The sequence below is a fragment of the Rhinoraja longicauda genome, chromosome 22 (genome assembly GCF_053455715.1).
Source record: "Rhinoraja longicauda isolate Sanriku21f chromosome 22, sRhiLon1.1, whole genome shotgun sequence".
NCBI lineage: Eukaryota > Metazoa > Chordata > Chondrichthyes > Rajiformes > Arhynchobatidae > Rhinoraja > Rhinoraja longicauda.
The window spans coordinates 13,628,745-13,644,761 of NC_135974.1; the positions used below are offsets into that span (position 1 = coordinate 13,628,745).

Below are 16,017 nucleotides of genomic sequence, written 5' to 3' on the forward strand. Positions count from 1 at the left end.
AAGTTTTATTGAAATTGGTGTTATATTTTTTAAGTTATTCATATTTTAAAGTTTAAATCGATCTCCTAGGGAGGGAGGGGGGGACGGGTTTGGGAGGGGAGGAGGATAAGGGGGGTTGAGGGGGATGGAGTGGAGAAGAGGGGAAGCGGGGGAGGGGAAGGGGGAGGTTGGGAGGGGGGAGGGGGGGGGGGGAGGGAAGGGTGTTGCACCAATGTAGGAGAAGTTTGGGCCCAATGGGTCCACTTGGTCTAGTATCCCTCCAAATGTTTCCTAACACGGATTTTCATCCAGAGACCCAGGATCAATCCTCGCCTCGGTTAGTAACTGTGTGACAAGCTGAGTTACTCCAGCACTGTGTGTCTATCTTCACAGGTGGACATCTTGGTCCGCATGGACGAGTTGGGCCGAACGGCCTGTTTCCGTGCTGTATGATTCTATGATTAGAAGCATTTGGCCATTCAGCCCATCACGCCTACTACATGCCTACTACACCACTCAATAAGATCGCAACTGACCTACCCCGTCTTATGCCTCGTTCCTGGACTAACCCAGACAGCTTTAATATCTAAAAACAACTTTCAAAGGGCTGGCATTGCCTTTGTGGGCTGAATGGCCCACTTTAATTCCAGGTTCGGAGGGACCACATGCTTCCCTATGGCTTTCCCTCTGAATCAGATCCAAACCAGCTGATCAAAACTCATTGAGCAGTGAAAATTCCTGAAATTGTTCAGGATTAACTGCTAATCAACAAAAAATCTCTGGTTCCAATGTTTCACAGCCCTCAACCTCCACCAATGAATTTGAGCTGCATAACTACCACTTGCTTCAGTCTGAGTTTATGAGGCTGATAGGATTTTGGCAGCAAAGCTCTATAGTCATGGGGTTTGATACAATAAAATTTAAACTTGGCTGACAACAGCCTAACAGTCTCCACATGTTGCAAAGCAGCTGATCTAAGTTTTTGAACTGGCGTTGGTTGCATTTCTTAACATAACCACGGTACAACACACGACTCCCAGAAAACGGCAGAAATTAATATTACAAACAAGCACAGGCAAGTGCAGGGACCAGAGGGAGATATAGATCGTGTGCAGAAAGATAAGTTCATAAGTTGTAGGAGCAGAAATAGGCCATTCGGCCCATCAAGTCTACTCCGCCGCTCAATCATGGCTGATCTATCTATCTCTCTCAACCCCTTCTCTCCATAACCCCTGGCGCCCATTCTAATCACGAATCTATCAATCTCCACCTTAAAAATATCCATTGACCTGGCCCGATCAGTAATATGTAGGAAGGAATTGCAGATGCTGGTTTAATAATAATAATAATAATAATACATTTTATTTATATAGCGCTTTTCATATACTCAAAGACGCTTTACAGAGATTTTGAGAACATAGGGGAAATGAATAAATAGATAAATAAGTAAATAAATAAATGAACAGAGAAAGGAGACAGAAGGTGAGGTGACCTTCAGTGGTTGAAGGCAGTACTGAACAGGTGAGACTTCAGCGATGTTTTGAATGTGGTGAGTGTGGGGGAGTCTCTAACGGTTTGGGGTAGTGAGTTCCATAGGGTGGGAGCAGCGATGGAGAAAGCCCTGTCCCTCCAGGATCTGAGTTTAGTCCGGATGTGGGGGGATAGGAGAATGGCAGCGGCAGAGCGGAGGGTGCAGGTGGGAGTGTGCCTGTGGAGGAGGTCGGTCAGGTAGGATGGGGCCAGGTTATGGAGGGCTTTGTAGGTTATGAGGAGGATTTTGTACTGGATTCTCTGGGGGATGGGGAGCCAGTGGAGTTTATAAAGGACGGGGGTGATATGGTCACGGATCGAGGTGTGTGTGAGTAGATGGGCAGCGGAGTTTTGAATGTATTGAAGTTTATTGATGATTTTTGAGGGTGCGCCATAGAGGAGGCTGTTGCAGTAGTCCAGACGGGAGGTGATGAAGGTGTGGATGAGGGTTTCTGCAGCTGTGGAGGAGAGGGATGGACGGAGACGGGCAATGTTTTTGAGGTGGAAGAAGGCTGTCTTTGTGATGTGTTTGATGTGTTTGTCGAAGGAGAGGGTTTGATCAAGGATGATTCCAAGATTCCGGATGTGAGGTGAGGTGGATACTGGGAGAGTTTATACCGAAGATAGACACAAAGTGCTGGAGTAACTCAACGGGACAGGCAGCATCTCTGGAGAAAATGGATGGGTGATGTTTTGAGTCGGACGGAACCCTCCTTCAGTCTGAAGAAGGGTCCTGTCCCGAAACGTCACCCATGCTTTGTCTCCAGAAATGCTGCCTGACCTGCTGAGTTGTGTGGCTATGACAATAAAACATTCTTGACTCTCTTGATTCTTGCTCTGGGGCAGAGAATGAGGACTTTGAGACACCAGTACTTCTTGCCTATCTGAGATCAGTTTAATGGCATCATGTTTGGCCCAACCATTTGTAGGTCGAATGGCTGCATAGCTGTTCTATGTTCGATCATGGCAAAGAAAAAACCCAGATTTGGGATCATAATATTTGGCTATAGAAAATCCACACGGTCACAGGGAGAACATACAAACTCCATACAGACAGCACGCATCGTCATGATCGATCACGGATCTCTGGTGCTGTGACGCAGCAACTCGACCTCTGCACTACAGTGCCGCACCTGCCCCCAACTGTGCTGGCCAATACAATGACGCAAGATGGCGGGTGGGTTGGATGGTCGTTCAATGCTCAAACCAAAGTGGGCGTTCAAACCGTTCACCAACACAACAACACGTGTTCCGTGTAAAAGCTGACGCAAACTGTCCTTCACCTCCCACCAGAACACATCCACTCTTTATTCCCACCCCCCCCCCCCCCCCCCCAACTTTGCTAACATTTTAACCTGGACAACAGGCCCTTTGTCTAGGAACAATGAGTCAATTAGGGAAGAAAAGAAAATTTACGGAAGGAATCTGTGCTGTTTCTTTGCGGACAAAGACACCATTGAAGGAAGAACGAGAGAAGAGAGCAGTGCTGGGATGCTGTACTTTACGCCCTCTCTCACTAACATGCGCTTGCTTTACTGGCTCCCTTCCCCCTCTCTTTTATTTTCACTTTGTTAGACTTTAGAGATACAGCGTGGAAACAGGCCCTTCAGCCCACCGGGTCCGCGCCGCCCAGCGATCCCCGCACATTAACACTATCCTACACCCACTAGGGACAATTTTTACATTTGCCCAGCCAATTAACCTGCAAACCTGTACGTCTTTGGAGTGTGGGAAGAAACCGAAGATCTCGGAGAAAACCCACGCAGGTCACGGGGAGAATGTACAAACTCCGTACAGACGGCGCCCGTAGTCAGGATCGAACCTGAGTCTCCGGCGCTGCATTCGCTGTAAGGCAGCAACTCTATCGCTGCGCCACCGTGCCGATCACCCCGTACACTGGCACTACCCTGCACATTAGGGGCAATTTACAGAAGCCAATGAACCTACAAACCTGTACGTCTTTGGAATTTTTTTTAGTTTAGTTTAGAGATACAGTGTGGAAACAGGCCCTTCGGCCCTCCAAGTCCGTGCCGACCAGTGATCCCTGCACACTAACACTAACCTATGCACACTGGGGACAATTTACAATTTTACTGAAGCCAATTAACTTACAAACCTGTACCTCTTTGGAATGTAGAAAGAAACCGGGGCACCTGGAGAAAACCCACACGGTCACGGGGAGAACGTGCAAATTCCGTACAGACAGCACCCGTAGTCAGGATGGAACTCGGGTCTCTGGCAACGTAAGGAGGAAACTCTACCACTGCACCACTGTGCCGCCTCTCGTCAGTGGTTAAGGGTGCAGAATGCAAGGAGATTTCACACAAGACCCTCGGCAACCGGCCATGTCTTTGAACCCACATGTTGAAAGTCAGCGGCAGAGACAAAATCTGGAACGAGCCTATGATGAGATACCCACTTGTAAACAACAGTCTGTCACTGCACCTCCCCTCCTCACACCTCAACTAAATCTGAAAACGTGCTGCAATACTTGCTACAAATCATCTCCAACCATCTGACATGAACTGAAACGAAACGAAACTGGCGGAAAGAGAACTTGAATTCTCCAATTCCAAACTATGCCCCCCACCCCAAACCCAGGTGCCCAAACATTGCTCCCTGCACTCCGACCACCCTCAGTCACCCCACTCCTCTCCCTTCTGTCGTACACTCGTAACCCACGCAGTCACAGGGAGAACGTGCAAACTCCCCGTAGATACCACCCAAGGTCAGGATTATACCCAGGTCTCTACCAGCTGCATCTCGGTACCGCCCAAAGTGACAGGGTATTTTGTTTAAAGGTGGTCGTGAATACCACTGGGTACGGTTGTATAGACACTGAGAACGACTGAAGAGTTTTGGCACCGGTTTTGCTTTGGATATATTTTTTATTATGGATTAAGTTTACTTTTGGGAAAATACATTCACGGATGTGTTATCTCAAAATGTTTGATGTCAAGCCAGGTAAAAGAAACTCCAGGGCACTGTGACCATAACTTTAATCAAGGAATGTCTTAAAAGAGATGAGGTGGGCAAAGAGGTTTAGCGAGGGAGTTGCAGAGCCAAGGCTGGTGCCAACGCGAGCAAGACCACGGCAAAGTTGCACCAGAGGCCAGAATTGGAGATCGGTGAGAATAACAGAACTGAAATGAAAGGCAAGGGTGGCGCCCAAGCCAGGCGACTCTCTGCGTGCTGGTCTGCCGTGAGGCGGCACAGTGGCACAGCGGTAGAGTCACTGCCTTGCAGCGCCAGAGACCCGGGTTCGATCCTGACTAGGTGCGCTGTCTGTATGGTGTTTGTACGTTCTCCCTGTGACTCCATGGGTCTTCTCCAGGTGCTCCATTTTCCTCCCACACTCCAAACACAAGCAGGTGTATAGATTAATTGATTTTGGTAAAAAATAACAAATTGTTACTCGTGGGTAGGATAGTGCTTGTGTACGGGGTGAACGCTGGTTGGTGTGGACATGGTGGGCTAAAGGGCCTATTTCTGGATGGTGTCTTTGAAGTTGAAAGTAAGTGTATCTCGAAAGTCACTCATTACAATCGCTCCACTCTTTTTGGTCTCTACTCCAGCACCAGCATTTCCTACTTTAACTGTGCTCATCTTAATCTCCTCTCAGATCTGTCGATTCTCTGACTCCTGGGACCAAAAGGTGCCGTGAGGACACTACCAGTCAGGCCTTGGGCCTACCAACCTCCAAGAGCCTTCAAACGTCTCTACTGTCACCTCATTGAAGACACCCGGGCTATCTTCAATCAGACTTTACCTTGCACTGCACATTATTCCCTTTATCCTGTACCTGTATACTGTGGACGGTTCGATTGTAACCATCCATAGTCTTTCTGCTGCCCGGTTAGCACGCAACAAAGAAGCTTTTCACTGTACTTCAGTGATAATAAACTAAACGAACTAACTAACTAAAAATGATACGAAAGAGGGAGTTTGAAAACCACTGAGGGATCTAAAAACAAGGATGAGAATCTAAAATTAAGAAAAAGTCAGACCAACTGATCAAATTCACAGTGCGTAAAAAAATCATGCTTTTCCTCTCAAAAATGGGGCATATTTCCAATAATCAATTTAGAAAAAGTCAGACCAACAGTAATCAAATTCACTGTGCATTTAAAAAAATCATGCTTTTCCTGTGAAAAATGGGGCATATTTCCAATAATCAAGTCAAGTCGTGTTTAATTATCACTGATAAAAAGCAATGAAATTCTTATGTGCAGCAGCATAACAAACCTGTAAACATAGTACTCATGGATAATGTAATAAAGAAAACAAAAGTTCAATAAATGTGAACAAACAATGTTAGCGCAAGAATAGCCTGAAGTCCCCAGTGCAACCGATACAGTTTGTAGTTCATCTTTTGGTTGGTGTTTGTCGTGTTCTTTTAGACTTTAGAGATACAGTGCAAAAACAGGCCCTTCAGTCCACGCCAACCAGCAGTCACCCTGTGCACTATCACTATCCTACACACTAGGGACAAGTTACAATTTTACTGAAACCTATTAACCTACAAACCTCTGGAGTGTCTTTGGAGTATGGGAGGAAACTGGAGCACCCAGGGTAAACCCATGCAGTCACAGGGAGAACGTACAAACTCCGTACAGACAGCGCACGTAGTCAGGATCGAACCCCGGTCTCTGGCGCTGTAATGCAGCAACTCTACCGCTGTGCCACTGTGTCGCCCGAGTGCAAAAAAAGTCCAAAGTCCCTAGGGCAACCGAGACTATTTGTAGTTCGTAGTAAAGTTGGTGTTTGTAATGTTCAAGAGCTTGATGGTTATTGGGAAGAAGCTGTTCCTGAACCTGGAGGTCACAACTTTCAGACTCCTGTACCTGCTTCCCAATGGCAGGAGTGAAATGAGAGCGTGGCCAGGGTGCTGTGGGTCCTTGATGATCATGGCTGCCATTTTTTGTGACACAGCCTGAGAAAGGAAGCACATCTTTTTGTTGTTCTTCTGACCTTAAGAACCAACGAGGTTGTTGGACCCAGCTCACAACACTGGACTGCTCTTATGTTGAATTCTATCAGTTACTGGACATCCAGTTGACAACTCTGGGAGTTTGTACGTTCTCCCCGTGATCGCATGGGTTTTCCCTGGGTGCTCTGGTTCCCTCCCACACTCCAAAGACGTACAGGTTTGTAGGTTAATTGGCTGTGGTAAAGAATGTAAACTGTCCCTAGTGTGTAGGAACGTGCAAGTGTATGGGTTGATCACTGGTTGGCATAGACCCAGTGGTCTGAAAGGCCTGTTTCTGCGCTGCATCTCTAAACCAAACTAAACTAAACTCAAGATCTTATAGATCTTCAAGTTCTTATAGAGGTGTATAAAATCACGAGAGGAATAGATCGGGTAGAAGCACAGATTCTCTTGCCCAGAGTAGGACAATCGAGGACCAGAGGACATAGGTTTAAGGTGAAGGGGAAAAGATTTAATAGGTATCTGAGGGTAACCTTTTCACACAAAGGCTGGTGGGTGTATGGAATAAGCTGCCTGAGGAGGTAGTTGAGGCTGAGACTATCCCTACGTTTAAGAAACAGTTAGACAGGTACATGGATAGGACAGGTGTGGAGGGGTATGGACCAAACGCAGGCATGTGGGACTAGTGTAGATGGGACAAGTTGGCTGATGTGGGCAAGTTGGGCCAAAGGGCCTGTTTCCACGCTGTGTGATTCTAAGACTCTAAGACTTGCTTCAAGGCAACAAAGCCTCCAGCTGTTCCAATAACCCAGAATCTGCTTATCCAGTTGAAGACATCCAATTAACTTCCAATTACTCTTGTAGATAATCAACGTCTCGGTACATCTGGGTGTTGATTAAGAAAAAAAATGAAATATGTATACACCAAATCCCAAAACAGTCACACAGCAGCTGGAGAGCAAGAGATATTCTCAGGAAATATCAGCATAAATAAAAAAGAGCTGGGCTGCATAAAACCTCTAAAATTGAGACAAAGGGAACTGTCGGTTTAAAAGAAAAAAGGCTACAGGAGTCCAGAGTTAGAAGGCGTAGGTTTAAGGCGAGAGGGGAAAGATTTTGAAAGAGGCCTGAAGGGTGGTTTGTATATGGAGCGAGCTGCCAGGGGAAGCAATGGAACAGCAATGTTAAAAAGGGATTTGGATAGGTACATGGATAGGAAAGATTTAGAGGGTTGTGGGCCAAATGCAGGCAATTGATCTCGCTAAATTATAAAACCTAGTCGGCATGGACAGGTTTACATGCTTAGTTTAATTTAGAGATACAGCGTGGAAACAAGCCCTTCGGCCCACCTAGTCCATGCCGACCACGATCACCTATATACTTGTTCTATCCTACACACTAAGAACAATTTACAGAAGCCAATTAACCGACAAACATGCCAATGTGGGAGGAAACCAGAGGACCCGGAGAAAGCCCACTCACGGAGCCCACGCCAACAATTGATCGGCCATACACTTGCGCCATGTTACCCACTTTTGCATCCTACACACTAGGGGCAATCTACAGAAGCCAATTAACCTACAAACCCACGCATCTTTGGGATGTGGGAGAAAACCGGAGCACCCGGAGAAAACCCACGGGGTCACAAGGAGAACGTACAAACTCCGTGCAGACAGCACCCGGGGTCAGGATCGAACCCAGGTCTCTGGCGCCGTGAGGCAGCAACTCTACCGCTGCGCCACTGTGACTGCCCTGTATGATTCTACGACATCCTTCTCAACACCAAAGAACACAAATTAGTTTTTGTCAACCTGTCCTCCAGGGACAACCTTCTCATCTCATCCCTTTACCAATCTCTTGAGGAAACCAACTTAACTGATTGTTTCGGAGTTTAACCAAAGAGAGCACATTTTGTCGGGAGGGCAATTCTACCGGCTGCACAAGTCACACACCAAGCTCTCTGACAAACATAGATTCATCTGATAATCTGAGCAGCATCTCCCAAACAGGAAGTGTTTGGCCAAAATAAGACTAAGCCTCTAAGGAAATATTTTCACCGCTGAAAATATAACATCGCTGCTATTTCGATAGACTTTAAACATTTCCTGGGTCTCTTGTAATTTACTTTCTCTTTAGAAAGATGCAATCATTCAGCAGTAAGCCACAGGGTGTTTAACCTTAAACTTTCGTGCCTTGTGTCACAGTGTGTTGGACAGCAGGGGCCTGAGTCACACCCATGTTAACTCATAGATCTCAACTTAATGGCTGAGGAAAGAATTGTTTTTCTCTCTCTGAACAGACTAGCAAAATAATCAGGAGTGCCACTGCTGTATGTCATATAGTTCAATGATTATATCCTGTGTTGTACTGTTCAATGTTCCATGTTCAAACAGATCCAGAGGTTTATGAGAATGATCCCAGGAGCAATCCAGTGTTGATCCATCAATGACATCCATGTCTAGCTGGGAGTGGATGCCATTGATGTGTCGACACTGGACCGTTAGACAAAGCTAATTGGATTCCTGTTGCTTTGTGTCTAAGCTATTACAAAGATAACAATTCAGGAAGGACCAGGGGCAGGAAGAGGAAAATACCACTTGGTGATGTTACTCCATCTTGAGTGGACATTGTGTTTCCAACCTGTCTCCTCGCTATCTCCGTAAGGTTATGGTATTCAATAGTTAGGCACATAACGTGATGGGTGACACAGTGGCGCAGCTGGTAGAGCTGCTGCCACACAGCGCCAGTGACTCGGGTTCAATCCTGACCCCGGATGCTATTTGTGTGGAGTTTGCACGTTCTCCTTGTGACTGCGTGGGTTTTCTCCGGGTGCTCCAGTTTCTTCCCACACTCCAAAGATGTGCGTGATTGTAGGTAAATTGTCCGTGGTGTGTGGGTTAGAACAAGTCAATAGACAATAAACAATAGGTGCAGGAGGAGGGCATTCGGCCCTTCGAGCCAGCACCGTCATTCAATGTGATCATGGCTGATCATAGTGTATGGCAGATGGGTAGTCGCCACAGACTCGGTGGGCCGATTGGCCTGTTTCCATGCTATGTCTCTAAAACTACTAAAAACTACAACATGTTTCTATGATTCTATGGGAGCTTATGTGATTATGGTAAACAAGGCTTCATAAGAGACTCTGCTAGTAATAAGGAGATTGAATGCCGGCTTCTTCAGACTATTTATGTAACTGATGTTCCTAATTTCTGGTACCATTTCAGTAAATCTCTGTGTAGTTTTTAGTTTAGAGACACAGTGCAGAAACAGGCCCTTCAGCCCATCGAGTCTGCCCCGACCAACGATCTCCACTACACACACTATCCTACACCCACTAGGAACAATTTATAATTTTACCGAAGCCAATAAACCTACAAGCCTGTATGGCTTTAGAGTGTGTGCCATCAGGACAAATTTATAGGAGCCAGTAAACTGTAACGGCCAGGTTCAGGGACACCCTCTTCACATCAACCATCAAGCTATTGAATTCTACGAACTTCAATTAAACTCTGAACTAGGAATGGCCTTGATTATACTAGGGACTTCGGGCTTGTCTTTTTGGTTTTGTAATATCTTGGTTTTTTTAATTATTTATTGAAGTTTTTGTTGTTTATCATGGGTTTTACAGAGTCCTACGTTTACATATCTGTTGTGCTGCTGCAAGAATTTCATTGTTCCGTTTCAGAACATATGGCAATAAAACACTCTTGACTCTTGATACTTGTGCTATACACAAGCATTTATAGATGTGCAATTACTAACTCTGACAACTAACTCCCAGTTAAATAATGAGATACAGCACGAAAACAGGCCCTTTGGCCCATCCAGTCGCTGTTGTCCATGAATCACCTATTTACACTGATCTAATCCAACTTTATTCTCTCCATGTTGTTGTCCATTCGGATTTTACCACTCCCCTACACACTAGTGAGAAAAACTTTACAGAGGGTCCATTAACTTACCAAACCCACCTCCAGTTTAAATTCCATTTGGAATATTTTGGAGGACCAAGAAACAAGAACCATGAACCACACATGTGGAAAGAGACCAGAGCACCCGGAGGAAACCCACGCAGTCACAGGCGGAACGTGCAAATTCCACACAGACAACACCCTAGGTCAGATTTGAACCCGGGTCTCTGGCGCTGTGAGGCAGCGGTTCTACCGCTGTGCCACCCCTCTGTTCTGGAGGCTGCATCCAATCCAGGCTCCAGTTTATTCAGCTGAATGACACGAAAGATTTTGGAAATGTAAAGTGAATCAGAAGACTCCTTCTCACCTGATGTAACGCAGTGAGTCCGTCTTCATTGCACAAGTCTGGATTTATATTTTTCTTCAGTAAGTGGCTCACTGCAAGAAAAACATTACAATTACACATTGAAAAATCTCTGCGTTTAGGCTGACTCTCCCCAATTAACACAAGGAATTGAGCTTTACAGAATGATAGATTTTAGAATGTATCTTTTCAGCTTGTTCCCGCCCTTCTTCCTTCTTCCTCCCACTTCCGAAAGGCGGAAGATACAGAAGCTTGAAAGCATGAACAACCAGCCTCAGGAACAGCTTCTTCCCCTCTATTATCAGGCTTCTGAACGGTCCTTCCATAGGCTAGAGTACAGTCCCGATTGTCCGATCTACCTCACTGCAGGCATTGGACTTCTCTGAAACTGTTACGCTACAATGCTGAGAACTATATTTAGCTTAGTTTAGAGTTTAGACATACAACATGGAAATAGGTCGATCAGCCCACCGAGTCTTCACCGCCCATGCATCTACCATTTACACTAGCTCTACATTATTCCACTTTCTCAACCACTCCCCTGCACACTAGCAATACAATAGAATCTTTTTTTACAGAGGCCGATGAACCTACAAATCCGCACGTCTTTGGGATGTGGGAGGAAACTGGAACACCCGGAGAAACCACCACGTGGTCACAGGGAGAGCGTTCCAACATCCACACAGACAGTAGCCAAGGTCAGCATCGAACCCAGGTCTCTGGCGCTATGAGGTAGAGGCTCTACCTTGACTCATTGCTCTACCTCAGGGGTTCCCAACCTTTTTCGTCCCGTTTACCCCTATGCAACTTTTTGAAAGTAAATTTACCCCCACCCTGTTTTGTTCAGTAATCTGAGTTTACACTTCCACTGTAATAAAACGACCGACAAAGGGGTAATTTTAAAATACTGTTTTTAACATTATTATTTTAAGTTCAAATAACAATAATAATAGCACATAACAATGTTATTTCACTTATTTTTGAACAACTAATGATGAACAGATACTGGAATACCAGAACCAAACACAGTCAGTCAATATCTACAAATCCAGAGTCAACAAATTTACCCCCTGGGTAGGCGAAATTTAGCCCAGATTTACCCCAGGTTGGGAACCCTTGCTCCACCTTATCTTATGTTAAGAAACATTTAGACAGGTACATGGATAGGACAGGTTTAGAGGGATATGGGCCAAATGGTGGCAGGTGGGACGAGTGTAGATGGGACATGTTGGTCGGCGTGGGCACGTTGGGTCGAAGGGCCTGTTTCCCTACTGTACGACTCAATGACTCTACCTGGTGCACTTGTGTTTGGCTTCATTGTATTCATGTATCGTATTATCCGACTTGATTTGATAGCATAGGGAATGAAAGGTCTGGTTAGCTTCTTGGCCTCAGAGAATCAAATAGGTGTACAGCGTGGAAACAGGCCCTTCAGCCCACTGGGTTCATCAACCACACATTTACACAAATCTTACATTAATTCCATTTCTCTCCACATTCCCATCAATGTCCCCCAGATCCCACAGCTCATCAGCAAGCTAGGACTGATATACATAGGACATTTAACCAAGCAATCTGCAAGTCATTGGGATGCGGGATGAAAATGGGGCACTGCGAGGAAACTCACCCACAAGGTCAGGGGAAAACGTGCAAACTCCACACAGACAGCACCCATGGTCAGGATCAAAGCCAAGTCTCTGGTGCCATAATGGACAAAATTTAAGAGGAGAACATATCCCATAGTGAAATCGCACATACATATTAGCTTTGGAGAGCATGATCCCAAATTCCTTTGATTGTAAGCCAATGAAAATGGTTACATTGAACTATAGAGGCCATATCTCGGGCTCATGATGCCTTAATCCAACCTCACTTGGAAACGCAACAAAGCACCAATTTGGCCCTAGCCTCCCAGATGAGAGAAAGACAAAATGTGTAGGAAGGAACTGCAGATGCTGGTTTACACCAAAGATAGACACAAAATGCTGGAGTAACTCAGCGGGTCAGGCAGCATCTCTGGAGAAAAAGAGTAAGTGGCGTTTCGGGTTGGGATCCTTCTTCAGACTAAAAGTTGAGGTGGGGGGGATTTTTAATTCGCTTCAGTCTAAGATCTCGAACTGTAACATGTTATTTTTTGTTGCCTGATGCTGCCTGACCCGCTGAGTTACTCCAGCATTTTGTGTCTTTTCTTAAGAGAAAGACAAAATTAATTCATCTAACGGCAGTCGAGTTGCTGCCTTACTGCGCCAGAGACCCAGGTTCGATCCTGACTATGGGTGCTGTCTGTATGGAGTTTGCACGCTCACCCAGTGACCGCGTGGGTTTTCCCCGTGTGCTCTGGTTTGCCTTCGGTAAAATTGTAAATTGTCCCCCGTATGTAGGACAGTGCTAGTGTACAGGGATCGCTGTAAACAACAACAACAACAACAACAACAGGGATCGCTGGTCGGCGTGGACCCGGGGGCCGAAGGGCAGTTTCCACAATGTATCTCTAAACTAAACTGTTGCTCTGACATACTCAGAACAGCAAAGTTGAGGTTTCTAATGAGCTGTCCCTATGCTGAGCCAAGCTGCTGAAATAACCGGAAACACCTTAAACATGATAACGATAATTAGAGAAAAATGCAATCTTGCACGATCAGAACTTTTAGCAGTCACACCCTTAATTCATCCCAATACTTATAATTACTTCAGTTGCCAGCAAATGACATTGGATATTCTAACATGGCAGTTAAGGAATTAATTCGGTGCCCAGTGGATGACATCAAACAAACCAATTAAACCCATAATGAAACAATTAACGTAAAGGTGCGGCACAGTGGCACAGCGGTAGAGTTGCTGCCATGCAGTGCCAAAGTGCAGGGTTCGATCCTGACTACGGGTGCTGTCTGTACAGATATTGTACATTCTCCCTGTGACCGCGTGGGTTTTCCCCGGGTGCTCCGGTTTCCTCCCACACTCCAAAGACAAAAAGGTTTGTAGGTTAATTGGTTTCTGTAAATTGACCCAAGCATGTAGGATTGAACGAGCGTATAGGTGATCACTGGTTGGCATGGACTCGGTGGGCCAAAGAGCCTGTTTCCACTCTGTATCTCTAAAGTCTAAAAAGGAGGAAGAGAGGAAGTTTGCTGATGCTCACCAAATGCTCAATTTCATTGGCAAATCCTTGACAAATGAAGAATTCAGTTGATGCATTTAGCAAAGTGTTGATAACGTTCAGATATAGCCAGATAAATGGCAAGTTATGCTCACACTGCAGATGTGCCAGACATTTAGCATCTGTGATAAGTGAGAGTAACCACCTAATCATGACATGCTGTGGTATTAGTATCGCTGAGGCACCACCATCCACATCCTGCGGTCGCCATGGACCTGAACCTCAGCAAGTCCATCCAAGGGTGGCACGGTGGCGCAGCAGTAGAGATGCTGCCTTACAATGCCAGAGCCCCGGGTTCGATCCTGACTAAGGGCGCTGTCTCTATGAAGTTTGTATGTTCTCCCTGTGACCACGAGGGTTTTCTCCGGGTGCTCTAGTTTCCTCCCACTTACCAAAGACAGACAGGTTTTTGGTCAATTGCCATCTGTGAATTGTCCATAGTGCTGGTTTACTGGGTGATCGCTGGTTGGCACAGACTCGGTGGGCCGAAGGGCCTGTTTCTGCACTCTATTTCTAATGTCTATTGTGGCTAGATTTAATCCCGACAATATGTCTTCCAAAAGGGGGTGCAATTCTTGAAACAATAAAACTGCTCCTGACGGCATTTTCTATTTTCTAGTTTCTATTTTAGGCTTCATTTTATTTTTAACTCCCAGTTAAATAGTGAGATACAGCACGGAAACAGGCCCTTTGGCCCATCCAGTTGCTGTTGTCCATGAATCACCTATTTACACTGATCTAATCCAACTTTATCCTCTCCATATTGTTGTCCAGTCAGATTTTACCACTCCCCTACACACTAGTGACAACTTTACAGAGGGTCCATTAACTTACCAAACCCACACGTGTGGAAAGAAACCAGAGCACCCGGAGGAAACCCACTCGGTCACAGGGGGAACGTGCAAATTCCACACAGACAACTCCCAAGGTCAGATTCGAACCCGGGTCTCTGGCGCTGTGAGGCAGTGGCTCTACCAGCTGCGCCACTGTGCCGCCTCTCAGTTTAACAAACACTTTCAAAGCTGATGACCCAAATGATTTTGTATAGAGAGGCCCTTCATGTTTGCGACAGTCAGATGGAATCTTAAACTAATAACTTGGGGAGAGACCAGAGGGAGAAAAAAAAAAGTTCCTATTTTCAAATAAATAGTCAGCGGGAATTGTAGTCTGAGTTGATCATTAACTGAATAATCGCTCCATTGACATGTGTTATCACAGCTTGAGTGAAGGCACAGCTGAGATTATCTGCCCATTTTACATGCACATGCACACTTGCACACGCGAATGCACATGCAGACACAAAGTAATGGTGTGTTGGATTAGTTAACATGAACATTTACACTTGGCAGCAGCTGTGTCACCGATGCAAGGTTGTAGTGTTGGCAAAGTATTCCTCATTAAACTGAGAGGATCAAAAGGGCACAGCTGTAATTCTCTCTTGGAAACATGCTGGTCTTGGTCATCCATGATTGCCCACAGTAATTGAGCTCATGTTGGTGTAGGAAGCATATATGTCTAATGCCGGAGGTATAGGAGCTTTGAACAGCAGACACGTACCTCCAGCAGGGTAATGGACTTGGAGTGGATGTCTCTCGCTTCCACGTCCAGGCGTCTGAGTTTAAAGCAGTCTTTGTTAACCGGCGAGACCAAACGTAGACTCGCCGACCCTTTTGCTGAACACTTACTCTCAGTCTGCCAAGGCCTACTGTATGTCCCGGTTGCCAACCATTTCAACTCCCCTCCCCGTCCCCACACTGGCCTTCCTGTCCTGGACCTAGTCCATTGCCAGAGTGAGACCGCACGCAAATGGGAGGAACAGAACTTCATATTTCGCAGGGGCAGCGTACAACCCAGCGGCATGAACGTCTAAATGTCTGCTACCATTTTCAACTGGACGTGGCAGGCAGGAGAGCTCAGCCCAGAGGGCGGCACAGTGGCACAGCGGTAGAGTTGCGGCTAGAGACGACCAGGGGCCTGGGTTTAATCCTGACTACGGATGCTGTCTGTACGGAGTTTACATGTTCTTCCTGTGACCATGTGGGGTTTTCTCTGGGTGCTTCCGGTTTCCTCCCACATCCCAAAGACATGCAAGTTTGTAGGTTAATCAGTTTCTGCAAATTGTCCCTAGTGTGTAGGATAGAAC

General features: G+C 46.0%; 1 protein-coding gene across 1 annotated transcript in view; it reads right to left on the bottom strand.

Moving 5' to 3' along the window:
- Nucleotides 1-16,017, bottom strand: part of LOC144604643 (protein phosphatase 1 regulatory inhibitor subunit 16B-like) — a 135,485-nt gene that overhangs the window by 45,919 nt on the left and 73,549 nt on the right. The window contains exon 3 of the mRNA XM_078419278.1: nt 10,721-10,791. Coding sequence (XP_078275404.1) covers nt 10,721-10,791 — 71 coding nt within the window. The remainder of the gene's footprint in view (nt 1-10,720; nt 10,792-16,017) is intronic.